Raw genomic sequence first — 20,503 nt, 5'->3', positions numbered from 1 at the left:
AATTAAAACACCACCCTGAAACTAACAAGTCATACCTTATCTCCAGCCCTCTATGGCTTTTACAACTCTAGTTAAGTGCTACATTTGAACCTAAGTTACATGTAACCCAATCGAAAGCTCTGCTGGAAGAAACTGATTATATAGGCATCGAAGGCACGGAACTTGCTTTAGTTACCCCTTATGACAACCCCTCATAGATAACCTTAATGAAATACATCAACCTTTTCCTTGAATTGAAAAATTTTGTTTCGGCTATGGATCCTTTTGTAGATAGGTGTTGTGGTCCATATTGGTTCTGAAATAGATTCCATGGTGTATCCTATTCAGCTGCTACAATGCCGAACTCTGTCTAGCTAGCTTTTCAAATTTAACGCTCCTTTCCACTCGAATTGAAACTAGAACTGTTGGCTTTTGCTTCATTGGCTATCATCCCAATCCAGTAGCTAGACAATTTGGTTTTAGCCAAATGCTTCCATGCTCGCTCTACTCTTGGGAGAACGAAATTTGCTGGTCAGAAAGGTAATTTACTCTAACATAATACAGAGACTACATGGCGTTCGCTCGTCAGCAATTTCTCGAATTTCCAACTTTTCCAGCCCTCTTTCTTTTTAACATTGGAATTCGAAAACTGGTGGACAAGTTACTTTCAATGCCACTTTTTTGAACAACATTTCCGCAAAAGGTTGGCAACTGCCTTCTCTAGCTTACAAGAGAACCTAAAGAAGGAAAAAGGTATATATTTTATCATTTAAATTATTTTCCTTAACACCTTCGATTTCTCACATGCTTCCGTTGTAGATGAAATTGCAGCAAAGGGTGACACAAATGTCGAAGGCCCCTTTAATGCAGGTGAAGATAAGAAAAAAGAAGACCCTCAACAGAAAAGGCAAGTTTTTCTTTCTTATATTTAGTTTATCTTTGAAATAGTTCTAATATTGCTTTCTATTCATAATGGAAAACACGGCCCCGACTCCCCTACAACTACCAAAACCAAGAAGAAGAAATCCAAAAAGATTACCACAATACAAGTATGTATTTGATGGGTTCGATGATAGCAAAACAAAACAATCTTTTTCCAACAGGATACTCCAAAACCCACAGAAGCTGCAATTGCAGTCGAAAGCTTAGAGGATAGTGAAAAGACTATGATTTTCTTAAGGCCTAAGCCTAAGAATCCTTCCAAATCAGTTGTCAACAAAAAAGACGTTGCCCCCAAAATCATTCTTCGAAAAATGATGACCTTAATCGTTGGTCCCTCCAATAAAGGTAAAGGAACAAGAAACTTGTCTACTAATGAACAAGTACAGGATGAACTAAAAGGTCTCCCAACTGAATAAATTGATCCTAAGGTATTGCTTTATAATACATAAATTCACCTCCAATTGTTTACTCCCAAACTAACCATTTTTTAGGAACCGTCAAAGTTGAACAAGAACGCGGTGGACGAACCAATAGGTATCCCCCATTCGATTCCTTCTAAAACCTTTTCTCACATTCGTTGGTCATATTTTCTTGATTTCGGTGTTTCGTCTGTCCATCAAGCAACCAAACCAATCAGTGACAATGTAAATGCGTCGCCACCACCACACCCTGAAGCAGAGGCCAATGTCGACCAACTCTCTCCATAACAAAAAAAAAGAATTGGATGACACCATAACATCTTTCCAAGACAACATAACTCATGACAACCCAAAGCTCAAAATCCCATGGAAAACAAACAAAAAGCAAACCAACCCCAATGTTGAAACTGCTCCAAAAGAGAAAAATCAACCCACAAATATTGAAAATAATTAGGCTCAAACTGCTATTAAAGACTCGTCATCTAACACATCTTTGAGCCAAGAGGAAATTCTTGCCTTTAAAAGGAAGAACCTGCCATAGATTCTAAAGATACTTCAAAAACTCCGCAAGCTTTCGATTGGCTCTTGATCCCCACTTCTATGATGTTTTGTTGGCTAACACATGTGACGACTCAGTGAATCTCCTGATCCAGCAACTAAAAGAAAACATTTTTAAAGTTGATCTCCTCAATGCCATCAAAGGAGTCACTCAACTTGGTACTGATATTTGAATGTTATTGGTCGAGCTTAAAAAACACTGAGTCTCTGATTCTATGGTCAAATTCTTGTTCGACTTTGAAGCTTATTTCGACCAGGTCTGTCGGGACATCGACCTCAAAAAGGACCAACAACGATCGGCTCCAATAAACAAAATAGGTTATGGTTGTAGCTTGGGGTTTGAGTGATGCATCTGAAAAGGAATTTGACAAGCTTGAAACTAAACTCCAAGAGTACATAAATAAGACAACTTTACTCGACGAAAAAATTGCACAACGTCGTGCCAAAATTCTTGAATTGACTAAAGAGATCGACAAACTGGAAAAAATGTTGAGCTTGCTTGGGAGAAATCACTGCCCACCAGCTAAATAATTGTTCAGGAGGCCACCAAAGGTGTGAAACATGTTGAAATTGCTCTCAACCCGGGACTTGAAATCGAATCTCTGGAAGAGACCCGTAGTCGTTTGACTGCAAGGCTCAACTTTTCGAAGACCAAGCTCGAGGAATTCAAATCCAAATTCCCTGTTTACCTATACTTTAATTTTTCTTGTCTTTAATATCTTGTAATGACTTTTCCCTTTTGGTACTTTTATGAATACCATTTTGGCGCTTTCGCATCTATATATGCTATTCTATTGCAATTCAAATTTCTTGTAGTATAAGTTTATACTTTTTTAAGTATTTACCATTTACTCTCAAAATTCGATGATCAAATGCTAACTCTTCAATCTCATATGCATTATTTGAAAATGCTTGAATGATTTAAAATGGGACTTCCCAATTAGGAGACCATTTTCCCAGAGTTCTATCTCTTCGATCCATAGGCAGAATACCTTTCCACACATAATCTCCGGCTGAAAAGGTCTTTACCTTAACCTTTTTATTGTAGGCCTTAGCTACTCGCTCTTTTTTCCTTATCAAGACATCCAATGCTACTAAACTTTCTTCATCCAAATCAACCATTGCATCCAATATCGTATTCTAATAATGATCATACGGAATCTCGCTCTGCCTCTGAATTCGAGTCGACTACAAATATATTTCGACAGGTAAAACAACCTCATGTCCATAAGTTAATCAAAAGGGAGTAGTATTCATCACCTCTTTAGGAGACGGTCGACATGCCCATAAGACTTGATTTAGGGTTTTATGCCAATTCTTTGGCTTTTTTCCCACATGTTTCTTAATCAAACCAATAATAAATTTATTAGTTGCCTCGACCTGACCATTGGCTTGGGCGTAATAGGGCGTAGACGTTAAAAACTTAATTCCCATTTCAAAAGCAAATTCCTGCATCTTTCGACCATTGAAAATCGGTCCTTGATCAGTTGTAATAGTCTTAGGGATTTCGAATCTATAAACAATGTATTTTGAATGAACACTATTATTGCTTCTTGGTCGGCAGTAACTAAAGGGATTGCTTCTATCTACTTAGTAAAATAATCAATGCCAACCAGAATATACTTTTGACTTTTAGACGATGCTAGTCGAATTTCACCAATCAAATCCAATGCCCAACCTCTAAACGACCATGGTTTCACAATTGCATGCAATTCACTTGCAAGGACGTGTTGAATTCTTGCATGCACCTTACACTCTTTACAACCCTTGGAGAAATCGATGTAATCTTTTAGCATTGTAGGAAAATAGACACCTTGTCAACACAACAACCATCTCATTTTGTGCCCACTTGATGGGCACCATATGCTCCACTATGGACATTCGATACAACTAGATACACCTCACTTTCACCAAGGCATTTAAGCAAAATACCCTCAGGCGTCTTCTTAAATAATTTGTTACCTATGATAATGTAGCTCAGAGATATGTATTTAACCTTTCGATCAGTTGACCCTATTGTATTCTCTAAGTATTTAACTATTTGTCTTCGTCAATCAATATCAGTCAAACTCTCAATGGTAAAGTCCTCAAAGTATTTAGGACCTGCTAACCCCAACTTCGTCATTACTAGATCTGAAGGAGACAACCTTGTCGCTTTTACTCTTCCTCGTACTTCAATCAAATCTTCTAAATTTTCTTTTGACACTTTGTACTGTGAGGCAATTTGTGTCAACTCATTCGCCTTTTGATTTTCAAGTCGAGGAACATGTTGAATATCCACAAAGTCGAAACACTTAATCAGTCGGTTGGCTATAACAAAGTACATGATTAAGTTTTCCTAATGCATATGTACTCCTTCGTCATTTGCTTAACAACTAATTCAAAGTCTTCTCTTACTTCGACTTTTTTTGCCCCTAAGTTTAACAAAATTTCGAGACCAACTATTAAAGCCTCATACTCGGCTTCATTATTTGAGCAAGAGTCGTCAATTATATATTTGAACTTCGTCGAAATATCATTAGGGGAAATTATTAAAATTCCAATGTCAGTTCCATTTTTATGGTTGGAGCCATCGAAGTATAGCTTCCAAGGTTCTAGTTCCAAATAATTTTGAGGTGTCTCGACCATCACATGATCAACAATAAATTCAGTGACCACCTGACCATTCATTACCTTTAAGGGCACATATGTTAGGGAACATTATGTCAGGGCAAGATCCCATTTTCCAATTGAACTACACATAATTGGTTTAGATAACATGTTTTTAATAATGTCGAAATGCGAAGACACGTACACATCAACTGGTTTTATATAGTGTTTTAGTTTAATACATGAGAAATACAAGCAGAAACACATCTTTTCTATAACAATATGCCTAGTTTCTACATTGTTCAAGACTCTACTGAGGTAATAAATGGCCCTTTCGACACCATTATCATCATTTTGTGCTAACATGTTTCCTATAGTCAAGTCTGAAGCAAAAATATACAACCTCATGCATCTAGTTATAACAGGAGGGAAAAAATTGGATGATTCATTAAGTACTCCCTTATTTCATCAAAATCCCTTTGATGCTCTGGCTGCTATCTGAAGACTTCCTTCTTTAGTCGAAATAGCGACGAGGATGGTTGAATCTTTCCACTAAGGTTTGAGATAAACCTCCTCAAAAAATTTATCTTCCCCAACAAAGATTGGAGTTATTTCTTGGTCGAAGAAGGCCGAGTTTCTATGATGGCCTTAGTCTTGTTATGGTTAATCTTAATGCCCTTCTTATGGACAACAAAGCCAAGAAAATATCCAGCCTGCACACAGAAAACACACTTAAGAGGATTCATTTTTAGTTTGTACTTCCTCATTCTTTCGAATGATCTTCGAAGATGTACGAGATGACAATTTCCTAACGCAAACTAATTGACTATATCATCAATATATATTTGCATAAACCTTTCTATATAATCATGAAAAATCGAATTCATCACGCTATGGTACGTTGCCCCAACATTCTTCATGCTAAATGGCATCATCGCCCATTCATAAATGCCTAAGGCTCCTGGACATCAAAATGTCGTCTTTGACACATATTAATCTACAATAAAATTTTGGTTATAACCATAATAACCATCAAGCATACTAAGATACTCGAAACTCGCTGCTGAGTCGACCAACATTTCGGCGATAAGCATTGGGTATTCGTCCTTTGGGGTTGTTGCACTCAGATCTCTGAAGTCGATACAAACCCTCAATGTTTAATTTTTCTTGATCATTGAAACTATATTTACAAGCCATTCGATATACCTCCCGTCCTTATGAACTTACTTTTCAAGATTCAAGATGAGTAAAGTAAAATTAGAGATCAAAGATTGTGTACATTTTCATAGTGTGTTAACTATTTTTATATATTAAGTTAAGTATAATGGAATTGTGATGGATTGAGTCTTGATCAATTTAGCTTTTTGACCGGTCTTATATAAAGGACAACTTCAAATGCTAATTGTTGCACACTCCCACGATTAACTATTATACTATATGTTGTATCGTTGAGACATTCTGAATATTTTGTCAACTTTGCAAATCGCTCTCAAATTACGAAAGAACAAACACCTAGATAAGGGTGTTATTTTATTCATAACTCTTTCTTAGAAAAGTTAAACACTTGTAACCAAGATATAATGAGCTTAACTATTTGTGTGAGCTGTTGTAAACAAAACACATTTTTATTTCCCCAAGTTCTCGAGGGTGATGTAAGGAAGTCCTTAAAGGTTAAGGAAAGGAAGTCCTTATAGGTTATAAGGCAAGGAAATCAAATACTATATTGTCTTAGTAGTTTTCTGTAATCAAGTGTGATTATAATGGAAATCTCTCAAGCATGAGAGAATGACACTAGCCTCCTTGTGTGATTATATATCCTTATTTTCTTTACTTTATCCTGCTATACTCTTTGTACTTAAGAATATCAACAAAAAAAATTTAACTTCAAAATAGTTGACCCCCTTTCCATTGCTTGTGTTTTTTATCACTGGGAAATTGATATTTTTTTGGATTCATTCGGTGTCACCTGCTATTAATAAGAAGATGATTCTTTAGTTTTTAGATAGTTTTTTCATCGCATAAAGAGACTAGTTTGAATGTAGTGAAAGATGACATGTTGGTTTTGTCCTGGAATTATTGTTAAAGTTACTTTGGAGACCAGTTTAAATGTTCTAACTATGATTTATGTTATTAAGCTACGTGTATTCATATCAAGCATTCTTAATCTATTAGAAGAAAAGTTTTGAAAACTTTGTTTCTAATGTATTATGTTTAATTCCCCAACTTGAGGACGATGTGGTTGATGAAGAAGTCCTTGCCCCATATAACAAAGGAATGAAAGATGAAAATGGTCAATTTGAGACTAATGTTTATGTATCTCTGTCTACTCCCATTGATGAGAATTTTAATGATCTTGAAACTATCTTCGAAGAAGGTGAAGAGAATGTGCATTCTACTAGTTCTCTTGCAACTTCTCCTTTGAAAAAAAACACTTACGAAGAACTTCTAGTTATCTTTAACGAGGTGTGTAATCCTTCTTTTTTCCTCGGTTTCCAAATCCTCTTATGTCAGTCTTGATTCTTTCCAAGATGTCGTTCAACTTGAAAATGACATGTAGTGGTTCCTTTTCTTTCTTCTTCCTTTTGCTCTTTAATTCTTCATGTCATTTCCTTTCTTTAATTAATATTGTTTCCTTATTTTTGGAATCGGTTTCTCCCTGATAGAGATTCAAGGATTCTAAGAAACATGGCTGACATGCCTCCATCCGTGTATCATGGTTGTCACGACATCATCATTAGTGTGATACTTCAATTTTAGGTGAAACATCGAGGAAACGGCCTTTAGAGTGGCTAGTGTTGGGCGCCCAATAATTAAGTTATATATAGACTTACGATTAATTACTATGTATTAGATCTCGTTGTCCCGCGGGTCTTGCTTGACGTTCATCAGGATGGGTAAATTTTTCCATTTGTCGAAGGTTCCTCTGACTACGGTGTAAACAACTGCCAGTTTATTTTCTTCTTAAACATCCAAATGCTTCACTTTTTGGCTACCTGGGTTACCCCACTCCTTTTTCTCGGTGGGCTCTCATCTTCCTTCATTTTTTCCTCGGATATGATTTTTGTTATGGTGGGCAAAATTGGATAACCTCTCTTTCTGAATTAGATCTTCGATATCATCGCTCATTGAACATGCTTGTCTGTGTTATGGAAGTTGCATCGGTGAATGTAACAATATCAATATTTTTCCACCTAAGACGTTCTCGAATTAGTTTTGGAGTTTTGATTTTTTCTTTTTAAAACTCTACATTGATGCATTATTATAGGATATGCTCTCTCTAAGAGTTCAATGGAATGTAGTCTTTATACATAACCAAAGGTACCCCCTTGCTTTCTCAATTGGTTATGTCTTTTTTTAACTTTACCTCTCTTCTTGGTCCCATTCCTAGTTTCTTAATTTCCCTATTCTTTTTGTTTTTTATTTCTCAAACCCTCCTCCATAGATTATCTTATTGGTGCTAATTTTTCTTCATATTGCATATATTTTTTGCCCTCGCTAGTAGACCATTGAAGGTTTTGGAGGCTTTGATGCCAATGTTTTCAGCAAACATGGATCTTGGTTTAAGTCCAATACTCTATGGGTATTTCTTCATCTCTTCATCGACACTATATACTTTTGTCACTTCCCCCGTTGAACCTTTTAAGTAATATCACAACGTCTCTTCTTTCCATTGTCTATTATATCTCAAGCTTTCCACTGACTTAGTTTCCCTCTGGAATGCTATGAAATGCGCAAAGATGTGCCTATGAAATTCACTACATGATTTGATACAGTCAATCTTTAGCCCTCTAAACTAGACCATGACTCATGTCTTCATAATGAGGATGAACAACTTACACTTTTCTAGGGGGGGGGGAGCGTTGACCAACTCGATGTTCTCATCAAGGTCAGTTCTCCCGTCATAAGTTTCCATCCCCGACTATTTTTTGAATTCCCACTTTTTAGGGTACTCATTGATCCTTCATCTAAGGTATATCAAAAAGAGATTTATTTACCCTATTTGGTGTTGGTGTAAGCCCTAGAGGCCAATACTTTTGGTACTTGTATCGAATTATTTATTAATAATAAAAGGCTTTTTCTTTATTACGTTTGTTTAATAAAGTCCCTAGAATAGCTAGTTTGTTTAAATGTATCAAGTATGACTTAATCATGAGATCACATTAAACATAAGGACACTATTCTTAAAGTATCCGTAGTCGAGCTTTATTGTGAAGTGGGATGACATTAAAGCATTAAGACTATTATGTATATAGACTGATGATCACATCTTATGGATCATGGATAAGGAGTTATCAAGTCTTAAACATAGGTATGAATATTAAGAGTAATATTTGTACCGGATTGACCCGCTATGAGAATACTATATAGAAAGTTATGAAAAGTGTCATAAGTTATTCTCATGGTGATAATGGTGTATGCCACTCTTCGACCTGAAACCACTATGGACCCTAGATGTAGAGTCGGGTGCTTTATTGCTGATCAAACGTTGTTCGTAACTGTATAACCATAAAGACAGTTGATGGGTACCCCACGAAGCATGCTGAGGGACATGAGTGACCTAGATGGAATTTTCCCATCCTGCATAATAGGATAAATGTCTATGGGCCCAATATTGAACTGGACAAGGATGACACGGTCTATGCCTTGTGTTCAATATAGACATAAGGGCAAAAGGGTATTTATACACATAAGTATTATCACAGAAGGTTTTGTCAGATCACATGACATTTTCGTGTCTTGGGTAGCAGTGATGTGTTGCTAGATACCGCTCACTGTTTATTATGTTAAATGCGTGATTTAATATAATTGCCAACGTCACGAAAACCTATAGGGTCACACACAAAGGACGGATTGATGAGAGATAGAGTATCTAAGGAATACCGTAAGGTACGGTGCCCTTAAGTGAATTATAGAACATCGTAAGGTACGATGTACTTGAGTAGAATATGAAATATGGTAAGGTACCATGGGCTTAAGTGATTTTGGGCATACTATAAGATATGGGCCAAAATACACTTAAGTGGACCTTTTAGCTTGAAGCCCACACAAGTGGTTCTATAAATAGAACCCTTGTGCAGAAGCATTGATTGCGGTTGCATTATTTTCGTTTTTCTCTCTCTCTCTCTCTCTCTCTCTCACTCAAAGCCTTCATTCGTACCAGCTAGCACTGAGATTGAAGGAATCCGTTCGTGTGGACTGAGTAGAGACGTTGTCATCGTTCAACGTTCGTGATCGCTCCGTGGATCTGCATCAAAGGAACCACCGGCTAACTCTGCGTAGTGTGATCGGTCGCCGAAATTTAATTTGGTTTAATTAATTAAAGGAATTAAAATTAATAATAATAATAATATGTTTATTATTATTGCCTTGTGGTGATCAGTTATGGCCTTAGTCTTCCTTCATTTTGTTTTGGGTTTTAAATACGACCTGCGTGTCGTGCCTCTCCTTTTAATCTCTTAATGTAACTTCTTTTCTCATCTCAATCCCTCGTATGTAAAACGAGTTTCTTCTGTAATGTAATGAAGAAAGAGAAGAAGACAATGTTATGAAGAAAGAGAAGATTTCAATATCAAAGGAGGACAACCTTGAAGATCAAAGGAGGACAACCTTGAAGATCTTGCTTGGAGAAGCTTAGAGAAGAATTCAATATTAAAGGAGGACAACCTTGAAGATCTTGCTTGGAGAAGCTTAGATCGTTATTAGGTTAGCTTAGGTTCTCTCAATGGCTTGGGAGAACAATTGCGCTAGGGGCCATAACTGTTTCATTGTGTATGTATGTTGATGCATGTGTATGTATGTTGATGCATGTGAGAGACGATTTATATGATAAATAAGCCGGTGAGATCAGGACAATTACAATTCCCTCAAATTAAATATTAAGTTTATGCTTTCCAAGTTTTAGCACTCATCAAGACTAGTATCGGATAATGTAGGTTTCGCCTACGCGAGGTGCATGTTCTATATTAGTAAGGTGCGATGGGATAATTGTAATATCCAACTGCTAAAACAATGGGTCAAACTTAACTGAATAAATTATAATAAGACTATATATGTTTAGAAGCAAGAGTTGGGAATGATCCATATGATGGATTGGAATAAGGAGTTATTCACCCAACTGAAATTTTCGAGAGTTGTATGAGATACAATTGGAAGGAGTTCCTACCTAAATAACCTAGTTTTATGTAATCCGCCTACGCGGACTTAGAACAAAGTGAAATATGGATCTCGACCCACTAGAAAATCTTCCAACGGGATTTTCCGAATCAAATGATGAGGGTCATTTGTTTTGAGTAAAATAGTGGGAGCATATTTAATTAAAGGCCTAATTAAATATGTTATTGATACTTATATTTTCATTAATTCTTATGTAGATTACCATGATAACAAACACCTCTAACAACATCTTGCGATCAATCTTTGACAAGGAAAAATTGTCTGGGACAAATTTCCTGGATTGGCACCGAAACCTGAGGATTGTCCTCAAACATGATAAAAAGCTGTATGTCTTGGAGACTCCTGTTCCTGAAGAGGAACCTCCTAGTTCTGCACCTAAGGCAGAAAGAGATGCTTATAAGAAGCATGTCGATGATGCCAATGAAACTGCTTGTCTCATGCTAGCTACCATGAACTCAGAATTGCAAAAGCAACATGAGAACATGGCAGCGTTTGATATGATCGAACACTTAAAGATGTTATATCAAGAGCAAGCAAGGCATGAGAGGTTTGAAGTTTCAAAAGCCCTTTTTCAAAGCAAGTTAGCTGAGGGAGCCCCTGTAAGTCCCCATGTGCTCAAGATGATTGGGCATGTGGAAAACCTTGAAAGGTTGGGTTTTCCCCTCGGAAAGGAACTTGCGACTGATTTGATCTTGCAATCATTGTCAGATAGATTTAGTCAATTTGTCCTAAATTTCAATATGAATGATATGGATAAATCTCTTCCTGAACTGCTAGGCATGTTAAGAACAGCTGAGCAGAATCTGAAGACAAAAGGGAAGTCCATTCTGATGATCGGAAATGGAAAGAGACAGAACAAAAGGCCCACCAAGCAGGGTCATAAAGGGAAAGGCAAGGAAGTTGCCAAACCCAGACCCACTGTTGCTGCTTTGAAGCCTAGTGGAGGCATAGCAAAGGCAGGCACCTGCTTCCATTGCGGTAAGACCGGACACTGGAAGAGAAACTGCCCAAAGTACCTGGAAGATACGAAGAATGGAGTAGAGACTTCAACTTCAGGTATTTTTGTTATTGAAATAAATTTATCTACTTCTGCATCATGGGTATTAGATACTGGATACGGTTCTCACATTTGTACAAATGTGCAGGGGCTAAAAAGAAGTAGAGATTTGGCAAAAGGTGAACTTGACCTACGAGTTGGCAATGGAGCAAAGGTTGCTGCTTTAGCCGTAGGAACTTATGTATTAACTTTACCTAGTGGTTTAATAATTCAGTTAGAGAACTGTTATTATGTACCTGCAATTAGCAGGAATATTATTTCCATTTCTTGTTTGGACAAGTTTGGTTTTTCATTTATAATAAAGAACAATTGTTGCTCAATTTATTTGAATGATATATTCTATGCTACTGCACAAATGAGCAATTGACTGTATGTCCTTGATCTCGAAATGCCTATATATAACATTAATACTAAAAGGATGAAACCTAACGAGTTAAATCCAACTTACCTTTGGCATTGTCGATTAGGCCACATAAATGAGAAACGCATTTCCAAACTCCATAAAGATGGACTCTTGGACTCTTTTGATTATGAATCATATGAGACATGCAGATCTTGTTTAATTGGAAAGATGACAAAGTCTCCATTCACAGGAAAAGGTGAAAGAGCTAATGATCTTTTGGCCCTCATACATACTGATGTATGTAGACCACTGAACATACCAGCCAGAGGAGGTTTTCAGTACTTCATCACATTCACTGATGATTTCAGTAGATATGGTTATGTGTATTTAATGAAACATAAATCAGAGTCCTTTGAAAAGTTCAAGGAATTCAAGAATGAAGTACAAAACCAACTAGGTAAGAATATTAAAACTCTTCGATCAGATCGAGGTGGTGAGTATTTAAGCCTAGAGTTTGATGACCATCTGAAAGAGTGTGGGATCCTATCCCAACTCACTCCTCCTGGAACACCCCAATGGAATAGTGTATCTGAGAGAAGAAATCGAACCATGTTAGACATGGTCCGATCCATGATGAGTCACGCCGATCTTCCAAACTCCTTTTGGGGACATGCACTATTGACAGCAGCTTACACACTTAACCGTGTTCCATCCAAAAAGGTTGAGAAGACACCATATGAGATATGGAGTGGTAAGAAACCACATATGTCTTACATAAAGATTTGGGGTTGCGAGGTTTATGTGAAACGACAAATTTCAACTAAGCTTGAGCCCAAATCTGACAAATGCTTATTTGTGGGGTATCCTAAAGAAACAAGAGGGTATTACTTCTACAATCCTTCTGAGGGCAAAGTGTTTGTCGCTCGAACTGGAGTTTTCCTAGAAAAGGATTTTATTTCCAAAGGAACCAGTGGGAGGAAAGTAGAGCTTGAAAAGTGTCATAAGTTATTCTCATGGTGATAATGGTGTATGCCACTCTTCGACCTGAAACCACTATGGACCCTAGATGTAGAGTCGGGTGCTTTATTGCTAATCAAACGTTGTACGTAACTGGATAACCATAAAGACAGTTGATGGGTACCCCACGAAGCATGCTGAGGGACATGAGTGACCTAGATGGAATTTGCCCATCCTGCATAATAGGATAAATGTCTATGGGCCCAATATTGAACTGGACAAGGATGACACGGTCTATGCCTTGTGTTCAATATAGACATAAGGGCAAAAGAGTAATTATACACATAAGTATTATCACAGAAGGTTTTGTCAGATCACATGACATTTTCGTGTCTTGGGTAGCAGTGATGTGTTGCTAGATACCGCTCACTGTTTATTATGTTAAATGCGTGATTTAATATAATTGCCAACGTCACGAAAACCTACAGGGTCACACACAAAGGACGGATTGATGAGAGATAGAGTATCTAAGGAATACCGTAAGGTACGGTGCCCTTAAGTGAATTATAGAACATCGTAAGGTACGATGTACTTGAGTAGAATATGAAATATGGTAAGGTACCATGGGCTTAAGTGATTTTGGGCATATTATAAGATATGGGGCAAAATACACTTAAGTGGGCCTTTTAGCTTGAAGCCCACACAAGTGGTTCTATAAATAGAACCCTTGTGCAGAAGCATTGATTGCGGTTGCATTATTTTCGTTTTTTTCTCTCTCTCTCTCTCTCACTCAAAGCCTTCATTCGTACCAGCTAGCACTGAGATTGAAGGAATCCGTTCGTGTGGACTGAGTAGAGACGTTATCATCGTTCAACGTTCGTGATCGCTCCGTGGATCTGCATCAAAGATTTTGATTGTCACAAGAGATCTGCACCAAAGGTTTCAATCGTCACAAGAGATAAATATTCTATCACTGATCATGACCATTCGTAAGGATCTCTAAAGGAGAAAATTTTATTTCCGTTGCGTTTTGGACCGCAATTCTCTTTCATTTGGAATCATCATAGGATGAGGAATGAGCAGTTCTTCAATAATGATGACCTCAGGATCTTGATAGCACGCCTTCCTGCCCTAAGCTTAGAGGAGAATGCCTTCTAGAAGAAGGTGATTGGGTACTATGCCTTCGGTAACCCCGTGTTCTCTAGTGTTAGGATGAGTCGTCACTATGGTTTGTTCGTTTTGGAGTTCCAATACTGTAGATTGTATATTAACCACCATGAGTAAGTTTCTCAACAAAGTGTTTATTTTTTGTTTGCTATCGTCCCACTCCCCCCGGATAGGAGGTCTTAAGGTGTTTTGTTGTTCCTTTCTTGAGGCAGATATATGTTTGCAATTACCAGCTCCAAAAACTCACCGTCCAAAAAGGGGGATGCAAGCACCTCAATCGTCGGAGGATGTCGCATGTGACTACCTGGGTCAGATGATGAAATAATGAGTTCTTTCTTCTGTGAAGGTCTCTTTCTCATGAATTCGCTCGCTATGGATTATGGGTAGGTTGAAATGAGGATTTCTCTTCTTCCTCGGTTTGCAATTTAGTGATGTATGAGAAAGTTGTTTGAGCGATATTTTTAGTTATCATAGAAGGCGTAAATATTCGTTCTTGCTATGAAGCTTTTCTTGTTGTTGGATATGCAAGGTACTTGCAGTTTCAGGTCTAGGAATCTTGTCATTTTTAGGTTGTATATGATGAATGAAGGAGGGGATGGTACCTACAAACAATTCTACATCCAAGTCAGTGACTGTCGGATATGAGAGGTATAAAGTTTAAGGAATTTTGTGTACCATGATTTGACGTCTACGGCCCCTTAAATATGGGTTTTATTAGGATTTTTGAAGACCTCTAACACTATCTTTAATCGTCTTGGTCCAAGCAGAAAGATGTCGGGATACAATTCATTTTGTCATCTGAAGTCCTATTTTAATTGTCTACTTGGATCATGTGTTTTTTTAGGACAGATTCATGTTTACTCCCAAGGTCCTAGAATATTCAACTGAACAATCAATGAAAAGTGATATTTTATTTTTCTTATGCCATTGATCTGACGTTATACCATTATAAATATATTTACTTTATTAAACTTCATGACTATATTGGTCTCCTTATACTTTGAGTCGAGTTTTAAAGTCGAGACCATATATAAAAATAAAGATTCATTTATATATATATATATATATATATATATATATATATATATATATATATATATATATAATTTAATTGATATACACTGACAGTGTAAATATTTTTACACTGTCAGTTAATCACAATCATTGATTTATTTAAAATGTTTGACTTTTATTTTAATCACTTAAAAAATAATACAAACGGATGATTGTGATGTATTGACTGTGTAAAATTTTATATATATATATATATATATATATATATATATATATATAAACTTCCTCATTACTGGTATTTAATTTGTAACCACCTTGAACCAACTCTGAACATTGTTTTGGATAAATTGTTTCTCTAAGATGTTTGATAGTCTTAAAAATTTGTAACTTTCACTCAACCGTCCCAAGAGACTTAATATCATATTTAAAGTCTTACATCTCTCAAATGAAAAAAATGTCTTTGTTAGTTTTGAAGATGTATCATACTTCATATTCAAAGTTTTAAAATTTACATAAGAATCGTATATTTATGTAGTTTGTAACTAAAGAAAAAATGTTTTGTTAGATGATTTTTCCCAACAAATAAAATAAAGTAATAGAAGGTGCAAGGCAATGGATTTCCCAAAAAAGAAAAAAGAGAGGAGAGAGAAAAATATCTAGTTGACATGGATTTGTCTTCCACTTCACTGTACCTTCCTCATTAGTCACATGATATATAATAATGTTATAAAGAAAAAGTTAAACAAGAACAAAAAAAACAAAGACATCAACATAAACATCTAACTATAATAAATAGAACTAATCTCAACACATGCATCTGCTTCTGGTTCCTTCACATCATTCCATGCCAAACACTTCCAAATTCCAATAACCATAACTTCATAAATCCATCTCTCTCTAACTTCTTGTTTCTATTGAGATTTAAAGTCTACATACAAAGCACATATGATCTGATTTTCCTTTTTAGTTATGTATAAAAATCATGAACAAAATCTTTAGTTTGAGTTCTCATTATTCAAACCTCACTTCCCAAAACAGATTCTTTTCATGAACATGAATCCTCATCATGGTGGAGTGAAGGATGGATTTGTAGGAGGAAGTTCTTCCTTTTGTATGGTTGATGGTCCTCAACCAATGGAAGGACTTCATGAAAATGGTCCTCCACCATTTCTCACAAAAACATATGATATAGTTGATGATCCTTCCACAAATCATATAGTTTCATGGAGCATAGGTAACAACAGCTTTGTTGTGTTGGATCCTCAGGCCTTTTCTGTTAGTCTTCTTCCAAGATTCTTCAAACACAACAATTTCTCTAGTTTTGTCAGGCAACTTAACACATATGTGAGTTCTATATAACTTATGATATGTTTATATACTTTTATATGATATATGTGTGTGTTTTATTTTTATAAATTTGATATTGATATTGTAGGGATTTAAAAAGGTTGATCCAGATAAATGGGAATTTGCCAATGAGATGTTTCTAAGAGGACAAAAAATTCTTTTGAAGAACATTAGAAGGAGAAGAGCAAATAAATCACAAGCAATGCAACAACAAGCTCTAGACCCTTCTTGTGTTGAGGTAGGAAGGTTTGGATTAGACGGAATCGAAGTCGATCGGTTACGGCGTGACAGGCATGTTCTAATGGTTGAGTTGATGAAACTCAAACAACAGCAACAGAATACTAGAACTCACCTTGAAGCAATGGAAGGAAGGGTTAAAAGGAACGAACAGAAACAAAAACAGATGATGCATTTCTTGGCAAGAGCCATGCAAAATCCTAATTTCTTGCAACAGTTAGTTCAGAAGAAGGAATGGAGAAAAGAGTTAGGGGAAATGATTTCTATGAAGAGAAGAAGATCTATTGATCAAGGTGGGCCTAGTGATGTTGGAGTTGGGGATGAGTTAGGATATGATGCTGAAGATTGCTTAACTTGTGTTAAAGTTGAACAACATTTTGAGGAGGATACTAATCTGATTAATCAAGTTGAAATTAGAGATAAAGAGATTGATATTGAAGTGTTTTGGAAAGATTGGTTTAATGAAGGTAATGTTGAAGATAAAGATGTAGTAGATGTTGGAGATGTTGATGTATTGGTTGAGCAACTTGGTTATCTTGCTTCTAGTCATAAATAGGAGGCTGCATTTCTTTTCTTTTTTCTTTCTACTTTGCTTCATTGATTAATGAGTTAGCTTGGTGGCTGTATTTGCTTTGGTTACATTACACATTTAAGAGTTTATTGAAAAAGAAAAAATTTGGTGGAATGTGATATATACTTATTATTGATACATGTCCTTATATCAATGAGATTGGGATAGTTTCTCTAGGATAATTAATTAACATGAAATGAAAAAGTGACTTATTACTCATCCATTATAATCTCTCTCTTTGATACTAAGAAATCACTATTAGAAAATTCGCTTTTAATAATCGATTTAGTGATTAAAAAATTTCGATCATTTTAACAATCAAATTAGCCATCAAATTTTGACATCATATTAATAAAAGTTTTAAAATCGTCAAAATCTATCATCAAATAAAATTAACCATCAAATTAATGACTGAAATTTTATGACCATAATATTCGATCACAAAATATATTTTTATATAAAATTAATTTATTAAAAAAATTCAATGATCAAAATTTCGATCACTAATAATTTTAATGATTTTCTTTTTTAAGTTATTCTTCCTAATTTTCTCTATTTATAAATATTTTATTTTGATCCTAACTTTTAGGGTTTATGCATAGTTTCACATTTTTGTTTTTATAACATATAACACATATATTTATATAAAAATTGATAAATATAAATTTATTAATTTAATAAAAAATGTAATTTAAATAAGATCATAATAATTTTAATATATTCTAACAATATATACTAGTTTAAATATAAAGTTGACAATGGTTATGATGCGTCTTAGTGGTAACGCGGATATTCTACAATTCAAGGTGAGTTTGATTCTTGTATGAGACCATTAGTTTCATTTAACTTTAATTTCTTTAAAACACTAAAAATGGTGGCTAAATCGGTCACTAAATAGCGACTAATTTTTTCGGTCTCTAATTCAGTCACAAAACACAAAGTTTTTAGTAGTGAATTATGTCATGTTGAGACAGAAATGAAATTACATAATTCAACCGATAGTCAGTTGTAAGCTACTATTTTTTTCGGTTTCTAATTCAGTCACTAAACACGAAGTTTTTAGTACTGAGTTATGTCATGTTGAGATAGAAATGAAATTACATAATTCAACCGTTAGTCAGTTTGAGGGGATTCATTAAAAAAAAATCCGTAATAGTGTTAATTTTTTTACAATGAACTCATCAACTTATGATGGGTGAGCACGATTATTTGTCTTCGATTTAGCATGCATGATTATGTGGGTGCTTAGGCAAACAGTGGTACGCTGAGTAGATGGGTGAGCACGATTATTTGTCTTCGATTTAATATGCATGATTATGTATGTGCTTAGGCAGATAGTGGTATGATAAATAGCTTTCTAACTAAATCAATTTCGTTTTGAGTTGTATTGTTGTGTGTCATTGGAAATTGCGAAAGTCAATAGTATCAATGAGACCAATACTTTATGACCATAAAAGAGTGAGACGTTACATCTCCATCCAAAATCTGAAAATATTAGATGTATGAAATTATGGATCACCTCTCATGTAAATTCAATGTTTCATTCATACATTCATACGTGAGGTTGGATTTTAACCACTCATATTTGCATTCTCAAAATAGTATGTCAGATTGTGTTTCTTGAGTACTTTTGGTGATTGTGTTTGTGGTGGTGTTCAAATTATTTTTTTCAGTGTTTCTTTGTATTGTTGTTCAAATGTAATTCAGATATCCTTTTTATAATTAATATATTTTCATTGGTTTGCCTTTAAAAAAATCCAGCGTATCATAGAGGGACACATCTGAGATCATGTAAGCATCACAGTTTTGATGGCACAGTATTAAGAAACCTTGTTTTATTTTATGATGTATTTGTCTCATGATGTGATTTCATTCTTGGAATCTAGTTAACATTTCAAACACAACTTAATCATAGCTATATTACAAGCTTACATCCCCTTTTCTCAAGACTCAAATCCTGTACAGATTAGTTGGTCAAAAAGGGACATATTCTAGAGTAATCTGTAGGGACAGCATCCAAGTCATTTCAACCTGGACCCAACTCCAAGTTTCCTCTACATAGTTCTGGAACTAAATAATTCAACATTATGACAAAATGTTTATATTTGTATATAACTAGTTTATAAGATTTTATTAATCATATTTTATTTTGTAATATATTGTATATATGTATTTGACACAATTTTCTTACCTGTTTGTCATATGAGTATTTATTGAATAGTTAACTTTTATAAGTTTCAAAAAGTTTTTGAATTTGAAACTGTATTGGCAATGTTTTATTTGTATTAATGGAAAAGAGAAGAGAAGGTACTAGTAAAAGGTTAACTCCTTTGAATTAAAGTTGCAGAAATTTTGAGTTGCTGCTTCATCTGTCTGGTTAAGTGATAAGATTGCACATGCTATGCATGAAGCTGACACGGGCACAGACTTGTTTCTTTTTCAGTTCTGGAAAATCCCATTGTAGATAGGTCATTAAAATTCTCTATACATGGGTCAAGATACTTTTTAACTTTTTAAAAAATTAATCCTGCCTTTCAAAAAGATTTAAATAAAATTTATTTTAAAACAATTTTCATTCTCATTTTTAATATAATGATAATTATAATTTTTTTCAATTGTGTCTATTAAGGTTCATTTAATAGAAGTATAAGATATTATGATAACATTACATTCTTTTTTATTCTATACGTGAAAATTTTAAATGATAGAAGTCACTCAATAATTATAGTATTTAAATCATTCAAACATTGTAACAATGGGGAGAAATGGCTTGGATAGTGGTAAACCTTAAAAGAGAAAGTTTGAGAAATAACTTACATTTAAATTGTTTTAATATTTGGTTCTTTTAATCAATTAAGTTGATAGTTGGGTAAGAATGGTAGATATAGGGATACCCATTTATTAAGATATTAGATGTACCGATTGAAGAAGAATCACACAAGTTATCGATTGTTCGTCTCTTAACATTTGTGTTTTAGATTATCTCAACATGAGTTTTATTAATTGTAAATTCTTTAATTTTATACATGAGCGTGTGTAAATTCTTTAATTGGTTTTGTCCATCTGGAGGGATGATTTTAGTCGTTAATATATGGATAATGTTAACTTGTGTCCTAGGACACAAGTTAAGAAACTCATTTATAGAATAT

The 20,503-nt window shown here is 35.0% G+C and overlaps 1 protein-coding gene across 1 annotated transcript; it reads left to right on the top strand.

Annotated features, from left to right (window-relative positions):
* Nucleotides 1-15,941: 15,941 nt before the first annotated feature.
* On the top strand, nucleotides 15,942-17,577 carry LOC127097344 (heat stress transcription factor A-6b). Its single transcript, XM_051035839.1, has 2 exons — nucleotides 15,942-16,543; nucleotides 16,635-17,577. The coding sequence occupies exons 1-2, from the start codon at nucleotides 16,247-16,249 to the stop codon at nucleotides 17,337-17,339; spliced, it is 1,002 nt and encodes a 333-aa protein (XP_050891796.1). The 5' UTR covers nucleotides 15,942-16,246; the 3' UTR covers nucleotides 17,340-17,577.
* Nucleotides 17,578-20,503: the final 2,926 nt, after the last annotated feature.

The sequence above is a fragment of the Lathyrus oleraceus genome, chromosome 6 (genome assembly GCF_024323335.1).
Source record: "Lathyrus oleraceus cultivar Zhongwan6 chromosome 6, CAAS_Psat_ZW6_1.0, whole genome shotgun sequence".
In the NCBI taxonomy this organism is placed as follows: Eukaryota; Viridiplantae; Streptophyta; class Magnoliopsida; order Fabales; family Fabaceae; genus Lathyrus; species Lathyrus oleraceus.
Note: the sequence above shows the minus strand (reverse complement) of the source record. Positions and strands in the feature narration are given on the sequence as shown.

Coding starts and splice junctions, on each gene's coding strand:
- LOC127097344 (XM_051035839.1), top strand. CDS start 16,247: ATGAACATGAATCCTCATCATGGTGGAGTGAAGGATGGATTTGTAGGA. Junction 16,544..16,634: donor TCAGGCAACTTAACACATAT/GTGAGTTCTATA, acceptor TTGATATTGTAG/GGATTTAAAAAGGTTGATCC.